The 22967-nt window shown below is 34.8% G+C and overlaps 1 protein-coding gene across 5 annotated transcripts in view; it reads right to left on the reverse strand.

Annotated features, from left to right (window-relative positions):
• The window catches only part of LOC120238687 (A disintegrin and metallopeptidase domain 3-like), a 121808-nt gene that overhangs the window by 35542 nt on the left and 63299 nt on the right, over nt 1-22967 (reverse strand). For 3 of the 5 annotated variants that reach the window (XM_039242588.1, XM_039242587.1, XM_039242591.1), the window contains 5 exons: nt 15856-15954; nt 14094-14289; nt 13533-13623; nt 12830-13019; nt 3070-3156 (listed from right to left, as the gene is read on the reverse strand). In XM_039242588.1, coding sequence (XP_039098519.1) covers nt 3070-3156; nt 12830-13019; nt 13533-13623; nt 14094-14289; nt 15856-15954 — 663 coding nt within the window. The remainder of the gene's footprint in view (nt 1-3069; nt 3157-12829; nt 13020-13532; nt 13624-14093; nt 14290-15855; nt 15955-22967) is intronic. The other 2 variants (XM_039242589.1, XM_039242590.1) reach the window with 2 other exon arrangements.

Below are 22967 nucleotides of genomic sequence, written 5' to 3' on the forward strand. Positions count from 1 at the left end.
GTGCAGAAAACTGTTGCATTTCTATATACCAACAACAAAGAGGCAGAAAGAGAAATGAAGGAATCAATTCCATTTTCAAGTGTACCAAAAACAATAAGACATCTAGGAATAAATCTAACAAAAGAAGTAAAATATCTACACTCTAAAAGCTATAGAACACTTATGAAATAAATTGAAGAGGACACAAAGAAATGGAAAAGTACTCCATGCACGTGGATTGGAAGAACAAACATTGTTAAAATGTCTGTACTACCCAAAGCAGTTTACACATTTAATGTAATCTCTATCAAAATAACACCAGCATTTTTCACAGAGCTGAAACAAACAATCCTAAAATTTGTATGCAACCACAAAAGACCCCGAATAGTCAAAGCAATACTGAAAAAGAAAACCAAAACTGGAGGCATTACAATTCCAGATTTCAAGCTATATTACAAGACTGTAGCTATCAAGACATTGCTGGGACCCGCACCCACCTAGCTGGATGACAGTCACAGCAAGGAAATGGCAGTGTTGACACACATGGTAGCTCCTGCCATGAGAAATGAAAACTGGTATCTGGCTACTACTTCTGCTACTACTGGCTCATGTTGGAAATAAGCCTGCTGCTATTGACCAGGCCTCACAATATTCCAAATCAGACTGATATTCCCCACACAGATACCTCATAAGGAAAAGCATATTCATGCCTTTTCAAAAGAGATTTAAGATGAAAGCTCTGTGGATGATTGTCAAAGGCTCTTCCTATGGGCCTTGCAGATCCAAGACTTAGATAATAAAGGGAGTTAAGAACACAGGAGTTACAATCGAGCCTGGCCCCGAGACAAAGAGCCTAATTTATTGTTAAGGAACAGATAAGGGCAGAACTTAAGTTAATACTTACACCTTTTCTAACTGGTGATGTATGGCAGTCCCTTCCCTAAGGCCTACTTTCCGCAAACACCCTCCCTTACACTGGTGGCTGGGATGAGGATAGATAAGAGTAGCTAAAACATAACCCAAAAACAAAGGCCGACACATTTAGGGCCTCCATGGTGTTTACACATTCAGCGTCAAGTCAAAAAGGTTTCCACAAACAACTTATTAACCAGTTCAAAAACATTCATCCTTTTGTGAGCCAGACAGAATGACTCCTAGCCTATCTGTATACAACTTAGCCTATGTCCTAATCCTAGTGTTACTAACTTAGAACAAATATGTATGTCATCCTGTTTTGCACTAAGAACATCCTGTTATTTCCTTAGCTGTAAGATGTACTCAACCTCACTATGATTGGGGTGATTCTGCAAGAATACTTCCGAAAAACCTGTTCTTCTATGCTTTTCAAAGCATCTTATCACAAAGAGTTTTCCATTGTAAAAATTCCTTTTTTTGATCTCATGTTGTCATTGGACCTTTAAATAAAGACACAAAAACCGACAGGACAGAGATGCCTGCCTGGTGACCAGAAAGAATCTCGGGGTCTCTCATCCCTCCCTCGTTGACACCGTCCATCCTTCAGGGACCCCTGGACCTGCTGGAGCTGGTCTCCGGCGAGACATAATGGCAGTGGCACCAAAAACAGACACATAGATCAATGGAGCAGAATAAAAATCCCAGAAATGGACCCACAACTATATGACAACTAGATTGTCAACGAATCTTTGAGAAAACAGGAAAAGTATATTCAATCGAAAAAGTCTCCAGCAAATGGTGTTTGGAAATAAGACAGCTACGTGCAGAAGAATAAAACTGGGCGACACTTTCTTACACCGTACACAAAACAAATTCAAAATGGATGAAAGACCTAAATGTGAAACAGGAAACCATCAAAATCCTAAAGGATTTTGAAACCTCTTTGACCTTGGCTGGAGCAACTTCTGACTAGATGCTTCACCAAAAGCAAGGGAACAAAAGTGAACATGAACTATTGGGGCTTCAAATAATAAGCTTGTGCACATCAAAGAAAGCAATCAATAGAACCGAAAGACAGCTTACAGAATGGGAGAAGATATTTGCAAATGCTTTATCTGATAAAAGGTTAGTATCCAAAATCTATAGAGAACTTCTCAAACTCAACACCTAGAAAACAAATAATCCAGTGAAGAAATGGGCAGAAATATGAGTACTTTTCCAAAGAAGATATACAGATGGCTACAGACACATGAAAATATCACTCATCATAAGTGAAATACAAATCAAAACCATGATGGGATTACCACCTCACACCTGTCAGAATGGCTAAAAATAATTATAATTTATTATTGTAAATTAACAACAGTTTACCATGTGAGAAGACATTTTAAAAACTAAGAAGCTAGTCTCACCAGAATTTGAGAAAATGCACATTTTCATCCATAATAGGTGGGAGCAAAAATGGTACAATGTATCTTAAAAACACAGTATTTCTGAACATTTGAATGCTGCATAAGATTGGCCCATCTGATTTCATTGCTAGCAGTTTAAGAAATCAGATAATTGTACAAAGGTGAATGTACAGCAATGTTCATTACACCATTATTAACATTAGTCAAGTAAAACTTTATCATTATCTAAAAGTCCATCAGTAAATGGATTTTCAAATACAGCATGGAGGAGACATACAGGGAAATAAATTGAAGCCACTAAAGAATAAAAGATATCTGAATGGACACGGAACTGCTCTCACAAAAATACTAGATGATAAGTACTATATGTAGTATAAATAGATTAAGTGTGTATTTACATATATATCAGTACACATACATTGAATTATAAGTGAAATTTATATAAGCATGTATACAAGTATATTTGTAGTCTTCAATAAGCCCATTTCCAAAATTTCACACTCTTAATCTAACGTAATAACAAATTGTTTCATACTGCATTTCTGTACAAAGTTCACAATTTATTAGCTCATGAGACCTTTAATAATCTTAACACAGAAATCATGTACATAAGTATAAGCAATGGAGTCCATTTTCCTTATTTAACTGCAAGTTTCTAAAAGAAATTTCCATATCAAAAAATTCTGAACCTTATTACTATCCTGGAAAAAGCCACTAAGGGATTTTATACATTATGTGTAAAAATAGAGAAACTATTACATACCCCATGTCCACTGCAATTTATTACTGAGTCACAATTTGCTGTTACTGAGTGCTCACTTATATCAACACAGGATCCATTAAAACAATACTGAAATGTTAAAACAACCAACAAAAAATCTTTAAAGTCAAGAGTTGAGCAATTGTACTGGATACAGAAATTAGATGCACAAGATAGATACAGATACACACAAGCACACCAATCTGGATTTCACAACATCTACTTCTTCTAATAAAAGAAGTTGGGAGTCCAAATGGCATATAATTACTACATATAAAATTTTGAGAATGCAATACTACTTTTCCCTTGAGGGAACACAGTTGTGAGTTTATTGATACTAATTGGTGTGAGAACAAAAACAGCCAATTTGTACTGACTATTTGTAATGAGCTAGGGTCTGTCTTTGCATTTTCTATGCATTTTTATAATATATACTCAGATTGACCCTGTGAAAGAGATGTTTTTATCCTCATTTTAAATGTCTATTTATTTTTGAAAGAGAGAGCACAAGTTGGGGAGGGGCAAAGAGACAGAGGGAGACAAGAATCTGAAACAGGCTCCAGGCTCTGAGCTGTCAGCACAGAGCCCAAAGCCAGGCTGGAAACTGCAAACCATGAGATCATGACCTAAGCTGAAGTTGGATATTTAACTGACTAAGTCACCCAGGAGCCCCATCCTCATTTTATACTTGAAAAAAGTAAATATACTACTTTAAGGCATGCATGAGTTATTGACAGAGCTAATACTCAGTGCAGGAACTACTTTAGTCACAGAGCTTCATATTGATCACTGCTAAATATCAATGTTATCATTTTCATATTTATTTCCAACTTTAATGACAATATCTCTTATCTCTCACATCAACATGTGTTCTAGAGAAAGTTATTTAATCCCTCCATGACTCAGCTTATCTAACTTTGAATTTGGAACAGCAATTGATACAAATTTTTAAAATATAGGTTATAAGGATGAAATAATTTGCTAGACATAAGGAACAAAAGCAGTGCCTGGCACATAGTAAATGCTTACTAAACACAAAATATTTTTTTAAATTATCTGTTTATTCATTTTCATGTGGACTTTAAGTGCTTATTCCTCTACCCAAATTTTAATTTAATTTGAATATCTTTAGGGAAGTCTGTAAAAATTATATGTTGTCTTTTCTCAGGTTATCTGATAGAATATACACTGTATTATGAATAGTCTTAAAAAACATTATTTCCTATCACCGTTAATCAATCATCATCATGAAGGAAGGAATATCAGCTTGTTCAGTAACTGAACGTACTCTCATGAAGCCAGAAAGAATAACAAAATTTTGTACAAACCAGAATTGTCTGTCCACAAAACTATTTTCATTCTAGTGCTCCTTAAACACTGTCATTAAGGCAATAATAACTAGTCATATTTCATCGGGCTGTCTTTAGGGGGAAAAGCCAGGAAAGGTTAAGACCCATGCTTCTGATACAATTTCCTTCAAGTAAACGGATCAATTTGCAGCTGGCTCTTTTGGTTTTTTTGTTTGCTTGTTTGTTTTTTTAATGTTTTAGTTATTTCTGAGAGAAAGACAGCATGAGCAGGGGAGGGTCAGAGAGAGAGGGAGACACAGAATCTGAAACAGGCTCCAGGCTCTGAGCTGTCAGCACAGAGCCCGATGCGGGGCTCGAACCAACGAACCGAGAGATCATGACCTAAGCCAAAGTCAGAAGCTTAACTGACTGAGCCACCCAGGCGCCCCTGCAGCTGGTTTTTTTTGTAATGACAGTGAAAACAAGAGATGCTACAAAAGTAGTTAAGTCTGGGCAGTGGCTGAGATGATGTTTTGAATATAAACTAATATACAAACTTCCTTCTTTGAACAAGAGACACAAACAGTGTCCTAAAAGCAGTCACACCATGTTTCAAAGAAAAGAAAAACAATACGAGAAAATAAATATTTCCTAAGGAGAAATGCCTGGATTATATAAGCATATTTTCTTATAGTCCCAGGTAAGAAAAAGGGAGTTAATTTTATTCATTAACCCATTGATTCGCTTATCCAGTGTTGGATATTTAAATGTCCCAAATATACTCCTTTTCAAGTTTGAAATTAATGTGTTGAGATATATTCACTTCCCTAGCCTAGCTATGTGAACTAGAATCACTTCTCCTCTTCTACGTCTTATCAATAAAAAATCAGAAAGCTTTCTATCATATCCAATAATATTAAGCAAACTTGCATTGCTGGAATAATGTCTATCTCCATGCAGCATACTCTTCACCCGGTACAGAACAGTATTAAATATATGAGTGTTTTATTTAAAATTTCATTATGATTTATAAGGGAGATGTACTTTTCTTCCTGTTAATAAATAAGTTCTCCCTTCTCTGTTTCTTTTTATCTATCAAGATAATTTTTACAAAAGACCCACATTTAGTGAGAGTAAAGTAAAGAAGTCTTTCCTTTCCCATCATTCTGAAATCAACTGAACAAGGGAGAATAACAAATAAATAATTCCTTGATGAATTTTTCAAATAACCACAGAAAAATTCTAATTCACTCACAACAGCTCCCCTTTTCCTAATTAGTGTGAGTAAAGAAGCATCAGAAAGAGGCAATTTGAAAATGAAAGATTTAAGAACTTCCTGGGACTCTGAAACAAAAGAAGGCCACTGATGGATAAAATAAAGTGAGGAAGCCACATCATCAAATACAATGGTAAAGGAGAGAGCCTGGTTGATCAGTCTCAAATGTTCTGGATGAGCTGCAGCCTGAGTAATAGGAAAAGCAGAAGAAGAAGAGCCAAAAAGGGCAGGTAGGGAAAGGTGGCTAAAACGCAGAATTATCCATGGAAATCTGTCCACAAAACCATAGAATTAGCTCTCATATTCACTACTCACCTATCTTTTCCCTTAATTACAAAATGTAACACAACACTTTTTTAAAAAAAATTTTAAATGTTTTATTTATTTTTGAGACAGATAGAGACAGCGTGAGCAGGAGAGGGTCAGAGAGAGAGGGAGACACAGAATCCGAAAGAGGCTCCAGGCTCTGAGCTAGCGGTCAGCACAGAGCCTATGCGGGACTTGAACCCATGAACCGTGAGATCATGACCTGAGCTGAAGTCGGACGCTTAACCAACTGAGCCACCCAGGCGCCCACACAACACTTTTATCTCAAGGGAGAAAATTTAGAAAGGTATTTTGTTTCCTAAAGCAATTAAATTAATGGTGACTACAGAATGTGGGCTTTTCAAATGCTATCCAGTGAAGTATCATGACCTAAAAGCCAGTTTCCAAAATGAAGACTGTCATGTAACAAACCCCTGTCACATGGAAAAGGCTGCCAATTAAGGCTTTTGTTTTTTTAAATTTAATTAGAAATGGTGTGGGAGTAAAAAGTCATGCTAGCTTAAAGCTCCTACTGAACCAAGTAGAGACAAACAATCTTCCTTCCTCCCTTCCCTTCCCTTCCTTCTATTTCCTTCCTTCCTCATTCCCTTGTTTTCCCTCCATGGGGACATTGGCCAGTTGGGCATAGGCTAATGATCAGACTTTCCCAGGCAGAGAATCACTGCTAGAAAGATGAGTGATCTATAAAGCTTTTAGGGGTCATACAGCTGGTGGGACAAATCAGCACAGTAATCTTCTGTGGCATTTGTATGTCTGGTTCCCATATGGTTTTATTTCAGATGTCATTGTAATTGTCTTTTCCCTGAAGGTGAGATGTTATTTCACTCTCCCTACTTTTAAGATTCTTTGTCTTAATTTTCATAAATTTAATTATGCTATATCCTACTGTGAATTTTACTGGGTCCGTCCTATATGACATTCAGCTTCTTGCATTTTTATGTTTACACCTTTTGGCAAATTTGAAAGCTTCCAGACATTATTTCCTCACATACTTTCCCCTTCTTTAATTCTTTCTCCTATTCTTCTAGAATGACAGTTTCATGGTATTTTATGTTGTACTATAATCTCACACATCCCTGAGGCTCTATTCATTGTTTTTTTTCAGTGTACTTTGTTATTCAGATCGGGTATTTTCTATGGTTCTATCCTCAGCTTTACTGATTCTTTTCCCTGTCACCTCCAGTCTGATCCTAAGCCCATTACTGAGTTTTATTAAATTATTTTTTTAAGTTTATTTATTTATTTTGAGAGAGACAGAAATATTTATTTATTTGTGAATGGAGCAGGGACAGAGAGAGAAGGAGAGAGAGAAAACCCCAATGCAGGGCTCAAACTCCCAAAACTGTGAGATCATGACGTAAGCTGAAACCCAGAGTCAGATGCTTAACCAACTGAGCCACTCAGGCGCCCCTATAATTTTTTTTTATTTCAAAAATTTCCAGCTGGTTCTTTTTTATATCTTTTCTCTGTGTGCTGGAACATTCTATTGTTCCATTAGTGGTTTCAAGAGCATGTTTGTAATTGCTAATATGCTAATATTCTAATAAATAATGGCTTCTTTACATTCCTTCAAGAGTATTGGTGTCATCTTGGTGTAATGATGTTAGGTTTTTCTTTCAAATTGAGTTTTCTTGGTTCTTGGTATGAAGATTAATTTTTTATTGAAATCTAGATATTTTGAGCATTATGAGATTCTGAATCCTGTTTAAACCTGTGTTAGCAGTTCTCTGTTCTAGAAAGGCAAGGGATATTGCCTCATTATTGTCAGGTAAGGTTAGAAGTATAGGTTGCACTAACACCTGAGATGAGAGGGCGTCCTAATTACTACAAGGGTCAGGGAAAGACAGACGCCACTAAGCTTCTGCTCATATCACCCTGATTAGAGTGAAGGTATGGCCACAATTCTATCTATGCTGTTTGGTTAAAGTAAAGCAGTTATTATTTAAAAGTGTACTGTTTGCTAGACTGTTCCTTTGGCTAAAGAAGTCAGGATTTCCTTGATGACTTCTTTTCGTGTCTGTCCCATTTGGCACTTCTGAGTTGCTAGCTTTGCTGACACCCAGGTTGGGATATATGAGGCAAAAATAAAAGGAAACTCACTGCTATGTTGTTCCTTGGTTTCTGAAGTCCCTACCTACTCTTGCCTTTCTCTCCCCAGCTTTCAGAATCTTAATGTTAGCTTTACATATAAAATTGTTTTTAACTCTACCCAATAGAAAAGTATGTCTAGTGCATTATTCCAGAACACCAAATCTCTACCTGGTTATTTTTAATCTTCACATAATACATTTATCAATATTTTCCTTTATATTTAACTCCTTTTGCAGCATTTAAGAAATCTTTGCCTGAATGAGAAAGAATGAAATCTGGCCATGTGTAGCAACATGGATGGACCTTGAGGGTGTTATGCTGAGTGAAAAAAGTCAGGCAGAGGACAAATGTCATATGTTTGCACGTATAGGAGGATTAGGAGGAACTTAACAGAGGACCATGGGGAAAAAGAAGGGGAGAAATGGTGGAGGAAAGGGAGAGAGGCAAACCATGAGAGACTCTTGAATGCTGAGAACAAACTGAGGACTCATGGGTGTGGGAGGGGAGGGGGGAGATGGGCATGGAGGAGGGCACTTGTGGGGATGAGCACTGGGTGTTATATGGAAATCGACTTGACAATAAACTATTTGTAAAACAAAACAAAACAGGCACAGCCTTGCAAAGTCACCCCCCCCCCCCCGCCAAAAAGAAATCTTTGCCTGTATCATCCTAAGTTTTCTTTGAGGTACTTATTAAAACATTTTGAACTGCAGTTCCTCTGAAATAATATTTTCTATTTTAGTCTAGAAGTCAGTTTATCATCATACAAATACTGCATGCTTTATTTTAACTTTACAGTAAGTCTTGGTATTTGGTAGTATGACTTTTCAGTTTACATTTTCTTCTTTAAAATTATGTTGACAATTTGTTATTTGGGTATTGAGTTTGGTGAGTTTTTTATAGAATTTGGATACTAACCCTTTATTCCATATGTCATTTGCAAATATCTTCTCCCATTCCATCAGTTGCCTTTTTTGTTAATTGTTTCCTTCACTGTGCAGAAGCTTTTCATCTTGATGAGGTTTCGATAGTTCATTTTTGCTTTTGTTTTCCTTGCCTCCGGAGACATATCTAGTAAGAAGTTGCAGTGACTAAGCCCAAGAGGTTGTTGCCTATTTTCTCCTCTAGGATTTTGATGGTTTCCTGTCACATTTAGGTCTATAATCCATTTTTAGTTTATTTTTGTGTATGATGTAAGAAAGTGGTCCAAGTTCATTCTTCTGAATGAATAAAGATGTGGGGGGCATGTGTGTGCGTGTGCGTGTGTGTGTATATACAGTGGTACATTACTCGGTGATCAAAAAGAATGAAATCTTGCCTTTTGCAACAATGTGGATGGAACTAGAATGTATTATGCTAAGCAAAATTAGTCAAAGAAAGACGTATCATATGATTTCACTCATGTGGAATTTAAGAAACAAAATGGTGAACATAGGAGAACAGAAGGAAAAATAGGACAAAAACAGAGAGGGAAGCAAACCATAAAAGGCTCTTAAATACAGACAGCAAACTAGCAAACGGAGGGTTGCTGGAGGAGTGTTGGGCAGGAGGATGGGCTAAATGGATGATGGGCATTAAGGAGGGCACTTATTGGGATGAGTACTGGGTGTTTGTTATATTTAAATGATGAATCACTAAATTCTACTCCTGAAACCATTATTATACTATATGTTAACTCTTTTTAAAACTTTCTTAAAAAAATTAGTGGCCATTTTGTACTTTAGGCCTTTGCATTTTAATATAAACCTTTAAGTCAGTTTTCAATCCCCACCAGCAGTGCATCTCCTTCTCCACCATAAATAAATAAATAAATAAATAAAAGCAAAAACAGAAACAAAAATCTGCTGGAGATTGATTTTTGATGTTATCATATTCATCAATTGATTTTGAGAACATTGACATCATAACAATATTAAGTCTTAGAAATAAATGAGGATGGCTTATCCCTCTATTATGTAGATCTTCTCTGTCTAGTAATGCTTTGCAGTACTTTGCATCGTTAGTGTAGAAGTTGTCTTGCATGTCTTTTATTTAGTCTTCCTAGGTTATAAATGCCTTTAAATGCTAACGGTGTCACAATATTATGATGCAAAGACTCTTCTAAAAATTTCATTTTGTTACCATTGTAAAGCTATAAAGACATAAAATTATGGGGATGCTACAATCTGGGCTTAAGCCAAAAACACAATATTTAGTAAAAATCACAATCCACAGACTTTCCATGTGCAATCCAAACAGCAAAAATGCATGTTTTGTAGGTTTTCCCTTGACTTCAGGGAAATATATATCCATGTAACTAACAGTTATTTATAAAAGTCACTGTAGAAATAAAGTATATTGTAATTTATCTGGCCAACCTACAATTGGTGTTTAATGTGTTTTGATTTTATTCTCTATTGTAACACATCATAATTGCTCTATACCCAAATGTCTATTTCCTATATCTAAAAATTAATTTATTATTACATTAGAAATGGCTTAAAAAGTATGTTAACATATTAAACTCTTTACATTTCTAAATCACTTTCCAGAAAGCATGTGCTAATTTATACTAGTTTTAAGATGATAGTAAATTTTGTTTCTCAACATCAAATATTATTTTCAATGCCCAAGTAACACAAAAATAATAGTTGGATATTCATTTACTTTGTATTTATTTAATCACAAGTTAGGTGGAACTTTTTCATGTTTCTTAGTCATATGTTCAATTTCATAACTTTTTTTGTACTGATCTATAATGATGTGTGTGTGCAAGTGTGTGCATGTGCACATATACCTAACATACACATATATTGTGATATACATATATATTATGTGATGTTTTCTCTAATACCAACTGAGTGTTCAACAATTCCAATAAGTCAATGCTGACACTATTTGGATTTAAAATCTGATTACACAACTTAAAAGTCTCAATGCCACAAGACTGCCCCCCTCACAGATACCAGATGCAAATTTCATACCATCCACACTCTGACCAACTGGCTTTAACTGGAGATTCCCATGGCCCTCTCCTCAGGTTTGCTCATTTGCTCATTTGCCTCACAGAACTCAGGAAAACACTTTACTTGTTTTTATCAGTTTATGATAAAGGATACAACTCAGCAAGAGCTAAATGGAAGAAATATATAGAGCAAGGTATATTGGGAGTAGGGGCAAGGAAGAAGTCATAGTTTCTTTCCATGACAGCTCCAAACATCTCATCATTGCAGCAAGTTGATTTGTTCATCAATTTAGAAGGTCTCTGAATCTCAATGTTCAAAAGATTTATAAAGTTCAAACTCCAGCCATACCACTTTCCTTCCTGAAGGTCTGTGAGTGGGGCTAAAAGTTTAAACTCTAATCATTTGGTCTTTCTAGGAATCAGCTCCACCCTGAAGCTGTCTAGAGGCCCCACACTAAGTCACCTCTATAGTATAAACTCAGGTTTGATTGGGAGGGGACAAATAACAAAAAACATTCCTATCACACAGGAAACTCTAAGGGGATTTAGACGCTCCATGCCAGAAATCAGGGACAAAGACCAAATTATACTACACACACACACACACACACACACACCCCATTTTAGTGTGTATTAATGAAAGATTAAATTAGTCAATAAATTTATGCATTTACTCTGTCATATTTATAGTATTTTTTCAGTTTAGATTGTCTTTGAAAAGATAACATATTACTTTGTAACGTAGTCAGTACTAATATGTTTCTGTTATTTTTATGTCAGAATGTCTTTTCTCGTTCTGAGATAAGTTTACTAGCCACTTCCATTTTCCTCTTAATTTTCATTTCTTAAAGTATTATATCACAATGTAAATATTTTAATAAAATGTGAGATAACTGTTTACTTTTTTTCTTTGGTCAACTGTTTTTTAAAACTTTTTATTTATTTATTTTGAGAGAGAGCAAGAGACTATAAGCAGGGGAGGGACAGAGACTGAGGGAGAGAGGGAATCCCAAGCAGACTCCACACTGTCAGTACAGAGCCCTGTGAGGGTCCCAAGGGTCTCAATCCCACGAATCATGAGATCATGACCTGAACTGACACCAAGAATCAGACACTTAACCAACTGAGTCACCCAGGCACCCCGGTCAACTAATTTTTTAATGGTACCAATTTAAAAATCATTTATTCTATTTCTCAAAATTTTTGAGAAAAAAATAAACAAAGCTTAAACTCTGTTTAATTATTGTGTCTTGTGGGAAGGCCAAATTATATACATAAAATCAAATTCTTGGCTTGGCTCTTTTTTTGCCTTTCTTTGTTGTTCTTATTAGTCAGAGTGTTCTGACCTACTTTGTTTTTGGCATATTATCTGATTCTTTTTTGTTCTTTGTTTACACAAACTTTGCAGATTAGATCCTGGCCTAACAAAGAGGCTTAGATTCTTAAGTATGAAAAAATAAGTTTAAATATCTATAGCAAAACTTAAAAGAATGACAGATAGTGAAGCAAGCATTTCTTTGACTAAAAGAAATTCTGTCCTTTGAATCTTAAGATCATGATACAGTAACTAAAATTTGTAAGATTATTTATAAATGAAAAATCATAAATCTTCCTCTCTCTTCCTCTCTCTCTAGGAGGAACTGCTCAATATCTCAGTGAAGATGTAGTGTGTCCAGGCAGGAAATGAGTTCAGAGTCTTCCCAGACTGCCATGTTGGACCTCATCCTTCCCTATCTTTCTTTTCTTTTTCTCTTTCTCATGCACAAACGCATTCATACACAGACACTCACACACACACACACATCATATATGGAATAAAATAAAATCTGTATTTACCTTCCGTTCACCACATATAGTGCCATCATACACTTTAGTTAAATCCTTCAATGAAGATGTTGCTTCACTTCTTAAATATGCTGACAAACATATATGGCCTCCAAGGTAAGTATATTGAACATTATAAACTGTTCTTGGTACTATCTGTGAATGTGTCCAGTGACAAACTATCTTTCCACAAAGGATATCCCTGGCAATATAAGGCAGAAAAAATTATTCGTATGTCACTTAGGGATAAAATATATTTATTAAGTCATTAACATTTCAAAATGAAGATAATTCAAAATGTTATTCAGATCATAACACCAAAGTTACTCAGAACATATGAAGCATAACAAATAAATTCATGTGTATATTCTAGGTTCATCGCTCATTCATATTAACTTATTTTTGCACATGTGCGCACGCGCGCACAGGCGTGCGCCCACACACACACCACATGCATTCAAAAAAGTATAGTAGTGTTGGGTGTCTGGGTGGCTTAGTCAGTTGGGTGGCCAGCTTCAGCTCAGGTCATGATCTTATGGTTTGTCGGTTCAGACCCCACGTCATGCTCTGTGCTGACAGCTTGGAGCATGGAGCCTGCTTCAGGTTCTGTGTCTCCCTCTCTCTCTGCCCCTCCCCACTCACAATCTCTCTTTCTCTGTCTAAAAAATAAACATTAAAAAATTTTGAAGGTATAGTAAGTAGTCTGAATACACACCGAAAATCACAAGTCGTACTACCACAGTTTCCAAACTCATCTCCTTGAAAATTCACTTCTTGTGAACATAGGTAAGTAGAAACTTTAGCAACTGAGAATATAAATAGTTACAATTACTAATCTTAAAAAAATAAAAGTGGTAAATTAATATAGAAACATCTGACAACAGCAATGCCCAATGTCATCTACTATAAATATGTAGTGTCATCTACTGGCTATACAAGAAGGATGAACACTAAAAACTACTCACTTGAGAATAGGAAAATTGTGTCAAGGGCAGAAATGATTAAGAAAGCAGTTATTTGCTCTCTTATCTACAATTCTTCTTCCCTCTGCGCCAATAATGTGAAATTTCATTAATGTACGATTTTTTTTTTTGGTTCTGTACTTACTAGGCCTATTTTGCCTCAACATAGTTCGAAGTCATATTGATTAACAATTTTATTTTCAAATCTGGATTTTTAAACAAACATTACCCTTTATTATGGCTACAGGATGGATTACTGACTTTAGAAAAATATAGTTTGAAAATGAACCCCAGAAAAAAGATACAAATATTACATTTTCCAAATAATGTTTCACACTGTACATCTGGATCTCGGCATATTCCCCTATAGCAATAGGCAGTGTTATTATTACATGGCTGTAAATCAGCAGATACCACATCAGGTACACAAGCCGAAGATGTTCCATTGCAATATTCTGGAAAATCACATGGATCTTTCCTTTTCCTACATAAACGTCCTCTTTCGGCTATCTGTGAGACAAAGGAAAACAAATATAGTTTTTAAAGTAGTAAACCAAAAATGTAAAAATATTTAATCAAGAACGGTGTATTTCTATCATTTCCATTTGTATTGCATTTTAACTACTTAAAGTCAAATTATTATTTTACTTGAAAGCGCAAGTGAAATAGATTGGAAAAAACCCAAATGTCCATCAATGGATGAATAGATTAACAAATTGTGGTATATTCATGCAATGGAATATTTTCAACCATATAAAGGAGCACTGATACATAGACTACAAGGTGAATGAATATTCAACACTATGTTAAGTGGAGAAGGCCAGGCACAAAAGGTCACATATTCTGTTTCTACTTATATAAAATATCCAGAATAGGTTACTCCAGACAGAACAAATTGGTGGTTGCCAGGGACTGAGGGGAAGGGAGAAAGGGGAGCAAGTGCTTAATGCTCCAGGAGTCTCTTGTTTGAGTGACGAACTTTTTCTGGAACTAGATGGAGGCGGCTGTTGCACAACACTGTGAATATACTGAATATTACTAACTTGTTCACCTGAAAATGGTGAGTTTTATGGATGTCTTTCTTCACTCTAATTTTTTTAAAGGCTCTACCAAATGTAAGAATTATCCCCATTTTAAAGAACTACCCTTTGGGTTGTGGAGAAAGGACAAAGGCCTTTGTAGAAAAGCCTTATCTGTTCAATCCTGCTGATTTGGAGACAAAGGACAAGGTGAGCGCCCTGGTGAAGGTAAGAGCAATAAGGTTTATTGCTAAGTAGTAGAAACTCTGTCCCTGACTCCTTGAAGACAAGTGACCAGTGGCTTTAATTACTAGCACAAAGAGTGAAAAAGAACATACACAGAACAGAGTAGAATGACATTAGGAGAGATTTCACTGACAGAGAACCCAGCAAATCTCTAATCAGATTTTACGATTGTCGTTGACTCCTGAAAGTGACACAAAAAAGGCAAGATGAAGCAATCCCCAACAGATAAATCTTACTCAGTCTCCTTTCAGGTGTGACAATGAAGGAATTTGAAGGGGGAATTTCCCAAAGGAAGTCCAGGATTCAATTCAATTCCAGGACCAGTGGTCCCTTGAAATGATAAACTTGAATATTAGGCATGCTACATGTTGCTGGCTATTCTACATGGACCCCTTTTCTGCTACTTTCAAAATGAGAGATTATTATTATTGTTATTATTGTCTGTTTATTCAAATATTGTACATCAACTGTGTGTTGCATGCCTTGTTTTTAATTTTGTCATAAGAGCTACATTCAGGTATGACCAAGAGAAATTCATAGCACCCAAATAATTTGGAATTGATATTGAATAATAACTGGATGGGTCCTGAGTAGAGACTAAAACCAATGCAATGAAAAGTACAGCTAAGGTAGCTGAAAAAGATCTACGTACATCCTCTGAACTTAGAAATCAATTATGTATGAATCTGGTACATAAAGCTACACATTTGAAAGTTGTGTAAAAAAAAAGCTTAAAAAATGCTCTAAAAAATGGACACACAATAGCACAAAAAATTATGAAAAGAAATCAAGTTTTATTTTGAAAGTTTACCAGGCAAGTTCTTCTATCGCAGCATGGTCCACTGCCACACTCTGCATTTCCGATTAGAGTACAAGTTACAGGATCGCAGCATTTTTTATGACTGCATTTCTAAAAGCAAATAGAGAAAAGTTAAATAATAGGAATTTTCAATCAAAGAAATAACTGTATTTATTGTCAAAATATACAAAATATTTCCCTGAGCTAATTACAATCCTAGTATGACTTTGACTTCTGTACTTACTTTTTTAATTTGTTTTTTACATTTATTTATTTTTGAGAGACAGAGTGAGACAGAGCATGAGTGGGGGAGGGGCAGAGAGAGAAGGAGACCCAGAATCCGAAGCAGGCTCCAGGCTCTGAGCAAGGGTCAGCACAGAGCCTGATGCGGGGCTCGAACCCACGAACTGTGAGATCATAACCTGAACCGAAGTCAGACATCCAACCGACTGAGCCACCCAGGCACCCCATTCTGTATTTACTTTTAACACCACTTCAGTTAAAGTTATATTTTCAGCATAGGAAAAAAAATGGTAAAGAAATCAATCATGCCTCCATGCTCAAGCAACTGAGCTATAAAAAACTCAATGCAATTTCTTTCAATCTTATAGGAATACATAAATGTATGCAGTCTAAATTCTTAGATGTTTTTCACTTATTATATCATGAGTACTTTTCTATTTTACCGAATCTCTTCAAGATATCATCTTCAGAATATTTATCAATTTATGGATGTAACAGAATAGAGGTTCTAAATTATGACATTTTATTATTGTAAACAATGTTCAAAGAAAAAGCTTGTCATTTTCTTACTCTAAGACCTTATATTAAATGTAAATGCTAGAAATTATTAGATACTAGAGCACAAAAATATTAGTGGCTTTTCATAATATACTTCCATTTCCTTCTTCCTATAGGTTAAAAGAGTGATATGTCACAAGACTGATAGTAATATTTAAAAATTAGTAAAGTGGATAGTCACAAATCACTATGTTTATATTTGCTTCAATATTAATATTTTTATTACTAGTGTGCTGAAAATTTTACATAGCTGCACATTATTACTTACACATTTCCCCTGATTTTATGAGTTAGGGTAAGGAGTGCTGGTATTGGTATAAGGGTAGAAGCATGAAACAATGGATCACAAAGTATGTGATAAACTTTTTTTCAATACAAGTACCAAGAAAAATATAGCTTTTCCACAAATGGGCCTGGAACAATTGGATATACATATAGAAAAAATATATCCTGATTCTTAACTTACAAACATTACTCAAAATTGGTCATAGATATACATATAAAAGCTAAAATCAATAAACTTCTAGAAGAACACTTATGAGAAAGATTCACAACCATGGGATAGATCGGGTACAAGTAGCATAACGCATAAAAGGAAAAAAATGATAAACTGAATATTATCCGATTAAAAATTTGATTTTTTGAAAGATATCATTAAGAAAATACAAAGCCAAGCCACATACTGAGAAAAAATCTGGCAAAAGACTTGCATATAGTTTATATTAAGAATTTCTAGGGGCTCCTGGGTGGCTCAGTCAGCTAAGTGACCGACTTCAGCTCAGGTCATGATCTCACGGTTCGTGGGTTCGAGCCCCGCGTCAGGCTCTGTGTTGACAGCTAGCTCAGAGACTGAAGCCTGTCTTCCAGTTCCTTATCTCCTTCTCTCTCTGACCCTTCTCTGCTCACACTGTCTCTATCTCTCTCTCAAAAATAAATAAAACATTTAAAAAGAATTTTTTAAAAGAATTTCTCGGGGTACCTGGGTGGCTCAGTTGGTTAAGCAGCCAACATCAGGTCAGGCCATGATCTTATGGTTCTTGAGTTCAAGCCCCACATTCTGTGCTGACAGCTCAGAGCCTAGACCCTGCTTCAGATTTTGTGTCTCCTTCTCTTTGCCTCTATCTCTCTCAAAAATAAGGAAACATTATTTTAGAAAAAGCATTTCTATAACTACCTAATAAAAAAATCAAACCTTATAAATATGTACAAAATGTCTGAACAGACACTTCAAAAAGGAAGCATATGAATGGTCCCATAACTGTATGAAACACTTTTCAGTATAATTAGTCATAGGGGAAACACAAATTAAAAACACAATGAGATACCAGCACAAATTCAAATGACTAAAATGAAAAAAGACTGCCAATAACAAGTTGATAAGGATAAGCAACAACTACAATTCTCATACACAAATGGTTGGAATATAAAATATTACAATATTTGGGAAAGAAGTTTGGCATGTTGTTATAGATTTAATAGTCAACTAACATGTGACTCAACAATTCCACTTCTAGATATTTACCCAAGAGAAATGAAAACATAAGTCCAACCAAGATTTGAACATGAATATTTTAGGACCTTTTTTCATAATAGCCCCAAATAAAAATAATCCAAATGTTTATTAATAATTTGATGGATAAACACTCCAAGGAATATCCACACAAAGAAATACTACTCTATAACAAATAACATTGAACTACAGATACATTCAATCATGTGAATGAATATAGGAAAATATTCTAGAATCAAAAATACCCATAATCTATGATCCATTCATATAAAGTTCAGTAGGGGACAAAAATAATGAGTTATGATAGAAATCAGAAACTTAGATTCTTATAGGATTTACTTAAGGAGGTATGGGAAACTATAGTAATGTAAATGTCTTATATCTTTTTTTCCCCATCTAATTAAGTATATCATCACTCAATTTCAAAAACATCAGCAAGTCAGAAGGAAAAAAATATAAATAAACATAATGAAGTCCACCTAGACACATCGTAAATCTTTTTGTTGAAAACCAAAGACAAGCTCACAATCCATTTCTAGATACCAACAAAGATGGGTTCTATGGGTCATTTGGCTAGATATGGCAGACAGAAGCAGAATTGGGTACTGACATCTTTAGTGACAATGGGACAAGTGGTTTTTGACTATCATTGTTGAGACTCCTGATAAGTTCCATCAGTGGGGAATGGTGATCTTGTAATACTAAAAAACAAAACAAACAAAACATTATTATGGTTGTTGTTCACTCACCTACACTATCAAGAAAGTGAATCTACTTTCCTTCAGATGTTGGCCACAGTTATAGATAGTAAAATTCAAGTGACAAAGAGCAGTTAATCACTCCAAAGTTTACTGAGTTATGTTTTACAATGCAAGAGAAAGGAAAGAAATTAGATACTTGGGCAAAAACCTGATAAAATCATAAAAACTACCTCATCCAACTACCAGATTAGAGATCTATGCTAGTTTTGCTAGATTTGAAGTCTAGGAAGTCATTGTCGCTTAAGAACTAACCTCATTCTCCAAGTTCATTTGGTCAATGACCAATCTGGCTAATGACATGTACATGAAGAATGGGAATGTAAAAGCCTTTTGGGGCTTATTGCAGTAGGTCTTTATAGACATAGTAAAACTGGTCTATCCATAATGAATCTCCGTTTTCCAATAAATACCTTGAAGTCCAGCAGGTCAAGCTACCACTTCCCTTAGGTCCACTCTGACTCTGTCCTAGATTTTTAATAAAGACTAAGAGTACTCAGATGATGAAATAGTCACCCAAATCAGTTCATTCAAAAAGTGCAATCAGCCTATCAGAGACACCTGATTTTCCTCTTATTTCCAGGAATAGTGTCTAGGAAACTATTAAAAAACTGGGCAACAAAGTCTCCAGAATGTATAACTTGGCAAAGTCCAAACAAAATTCCATGCAAGTCAAGGGCAAGAAGATAAAGAAATCAGCCAATAATTGAAGTCTGAGCCATAAGTTCATGTAGATCTGGATATTAAGCCAGAGGGAATCCAGTGAGAACATTAATGGTCTGCCTTTGGGAGAAATTCTCACTACTGGCCTAAAGAAAACCCATGGTACTTAAATATTTGGGCCATGACAATGGACTATTCCTGGCCACCCTTGTGCTTTACTGTGGACAAGTAAAAGAAAGACAAGAGGGCCTCAATTCCCTGTCTGACGTAATACATTTGGATTAGCATTGACCCAACACCTTTGGCACCTTCTCTGAATTCAGATACTACTTCCTTCAAAAATAAACAGGGCAAGGGTATAGGGCTTCATCCAAATATAGTGAAAGCTATATATGTTGGCTAAGGTGTGTCAATGAACTGATGATAGGCCTGCCCTTTTATCTCTCCTGAGCACTGCAGTACAGTCCATTATGGTACTGAGAAATGGAGACATACACCCCAAGGATTTCATTCACATGTTGAATTTAAAAAATAGATAAATATAGAGGGAAAAGAAGAAAGAGGCAAAACTCATTAACAGACTCTTAACTATAGAGGAAAAATTGAAGATTGCTGGAGGGGAGGAGAGTGAGGGATTGATTAAATGGGTGATAACTATTAAGGAGAGCACTTGTGATGACTCCTGGGTGTTATATGTAAGTGAAGAATAACTATATTCTTCTACTGAAGCACATTAACTAATGGGAGCTTACATAAAAGTTTATAGAGAAAAAAACAATTTCACACACCTTTAAAAATATATTAATGTAGACTTGTGAAATTTTAGAATTATTATTACTTTATTTTTCTAAGAAAAGAAACCATATTTGACCAGATGGATTAATAGATATATACAAAGCATTCCATCCAAATGCACAAGAATACACATTTTTCTCAAGTGCACGTGGAACATTCTCCATTTTAGATCATGTGTTGGCCACAAAAGAAGTCTCATAATTTTAAGTACTTTTAAGAAGACTTCTTAAATCATATCAAACATCTTTTCTGACAAAGTTATGAAACAAGAGATCAATTACAAAAAGAAAACTAGAAAAAGTACAAATTCAGTATGTGGTGGTAAAACAGTATGATAGTGAATAAGAAATAGGTCAACAAAGAGATTTTTAAAAACTCAAAATGTACCTTGAGACAAATGAAAATTTAAATGTAACATAACAAAAATCTATGGGATGCAGCAAAGCAGCTGCAAGTGGGAAGTACATAGCAATATAGACCTACCTCAAAAAAACAAGAAATTCTCAAAAAATCTAATTTTATACCTATAGGAACTAGAAAAAAAGAATAAAGTTAGTAGAAGGAAGAAAATAACAAATATCAGATTGAAATAAGTTAACTGGAGACTGAAATCCCAATAGAAAAGTTCAATGAAACTAAAAGCCAATTCTTACAAAAGATTAAAAATATTGACAAACTTTCAGCTAGACTCACCAAGAAACAGAGAGAGAGGCTTCATAATAAAATCAGAAATTAAAGAGGAGAGATTACAATTGATACCAAGAAATACAAAGGTTCATAGGAGATCATTATGAACAATTATATGCCCATAATTGAACAATTTAGTAGAAATGGATAAATTCCTAGAAATGCATATATGAAAACTGAATCATTAAGAAACAGAAAATATGAATAGATTGACTACTAGTAAGGAGATAGGGTCAGTAATCAAAACCTCCCAAGAATCATAAGACCAAGTCAGATGGCTTCACTGGTGACTCTATCAAATATTCACAAAAAATTTAAAACTTGCCCTTCTAAACTCTTCATGAAAACTAAAGAGGAGGCATCACTTTCAAACTTAGTAGATAAGGTCTGAGCACAAATTATTCAGGTGCTTGTTAAGTATATATCCATTACACACTTTGTTCATCCTTCATGCATATATTTCATGTATATTTCATGTGTATTATATACAACAATGAAATGAGTATGTCATAAATATTTATCATTTAAATGGACAGAGAACTTCCTTTCAAGTGAACTAAAAAATACTAAAGAATATTTTAAGAAAGAGAATATAATTTAAATAAAATTCTTCAGAATGAAACTCTGACATGCAAAAAAAAACTAATAACAAAAGGAAATGATAGGTAAAATAAAACAAGTATTTTCAGAATAAAAGTTTTAAAGAATTTTCTAATGTAAAGCACAGAGGTGACAGAAATGCAATATTTACAAATATGTTATGTTAGTTGATTAGGTTATAAACCCCATTATTTTGGAGGTGGCCTAGATATGGTTAAAACTTAAATATGTATGGTACAAATACAAGAATAATCACTAAAGGAAAATAAAAAGTATACATCCACTAAACTGCTTAAATAGAGGAAGAAAGAAAAAAGGCTCAGATCAAAAGGGATGAAAAAAATTTTAATTAAAAAACAAGTATGGCAAAATGAACATAAAAATATGGAAATTTGGGGGCAACTAAAGTTAAAAAAATATAGAAGACTTTAAGGCATCATAACACCTAAATGTAATGAGGTATACTAGATAAGATCCTGGCACAGAAAGAGGCTATGCAGTATAAAGAAAAGAAATCTGGGGGTGCCTAGATGGCTCAGTCGATTAAGCACCTGGCTCAGGTCATGATCTCATGGTTCGTGAGTTTGAGTCAGGCTTCATACTGACATGTGCAGAGCCTGCTTAGGATATATCTCTTTCCCCCTCTCTCTTCCCCTCCCTCTCTAAATAAATAAATAAATAAATAAGTAAATTGGAACCCCCCCAAAAAAGAAATCTGAATAAATTATGGACTTTAGTTAATAAAATATGCAAAAATATTAATCACAAATTGTTTAAGAGGATAATCTGATAAATCAAAGACAGATTGGATAATAAATTAAACCCAGTATAGATCTTGAACTTAACAGTGCAGAAAAAGTAAATGAGAATAGAGAAATATCAGGGAAATGCTCATTAAGGGAAGCTAGTGTGTGCATAGATATATAGATATGTCAGACCAAATAGACTTAAAACAGAAAGCAACATTGAGGATAAAGAGATTCAGTGATTGAAAATGAAAGTTAAATTTCCAGGAAGATATAACAATCATAAGGTAAGACTCCACCATATAAAAAAGCTTCAAAATACAGAGAGAATAAATTGAATAACATATAGTAATAATTAGGCAAATCCAACTGCAAAGTTGAACACATAGATATTATCTCTCAAGTGCCAAGAGTTCAGGCAAATAAAATTCATAAAAAATATGAATTATTTGAAGCATTCACTTATAAATTGTGATATAATCAATTAACGTAGAATTTTGTTTCTAAGAATTCAAGAGTTTACATTTTCTCAACCAAATATGGAACATTCAAAAAAAATCAACA

This window comes from Hyaena hyaena, unplaced genomic scaffold (genome assembly GCF_003009895.1).
Source record: "Hyaena hyaena isolate Hyena2069 unplaced genomic scaffold, ASM300989v1 scaffold_215, whole genome shotgun sequence".
Lineage (NCBI taxonomy): Eukaryota > Metazoa > Chordata > Mammalia > Carnivora > Hyaenidae > Hyaena > Hyaena hyaena.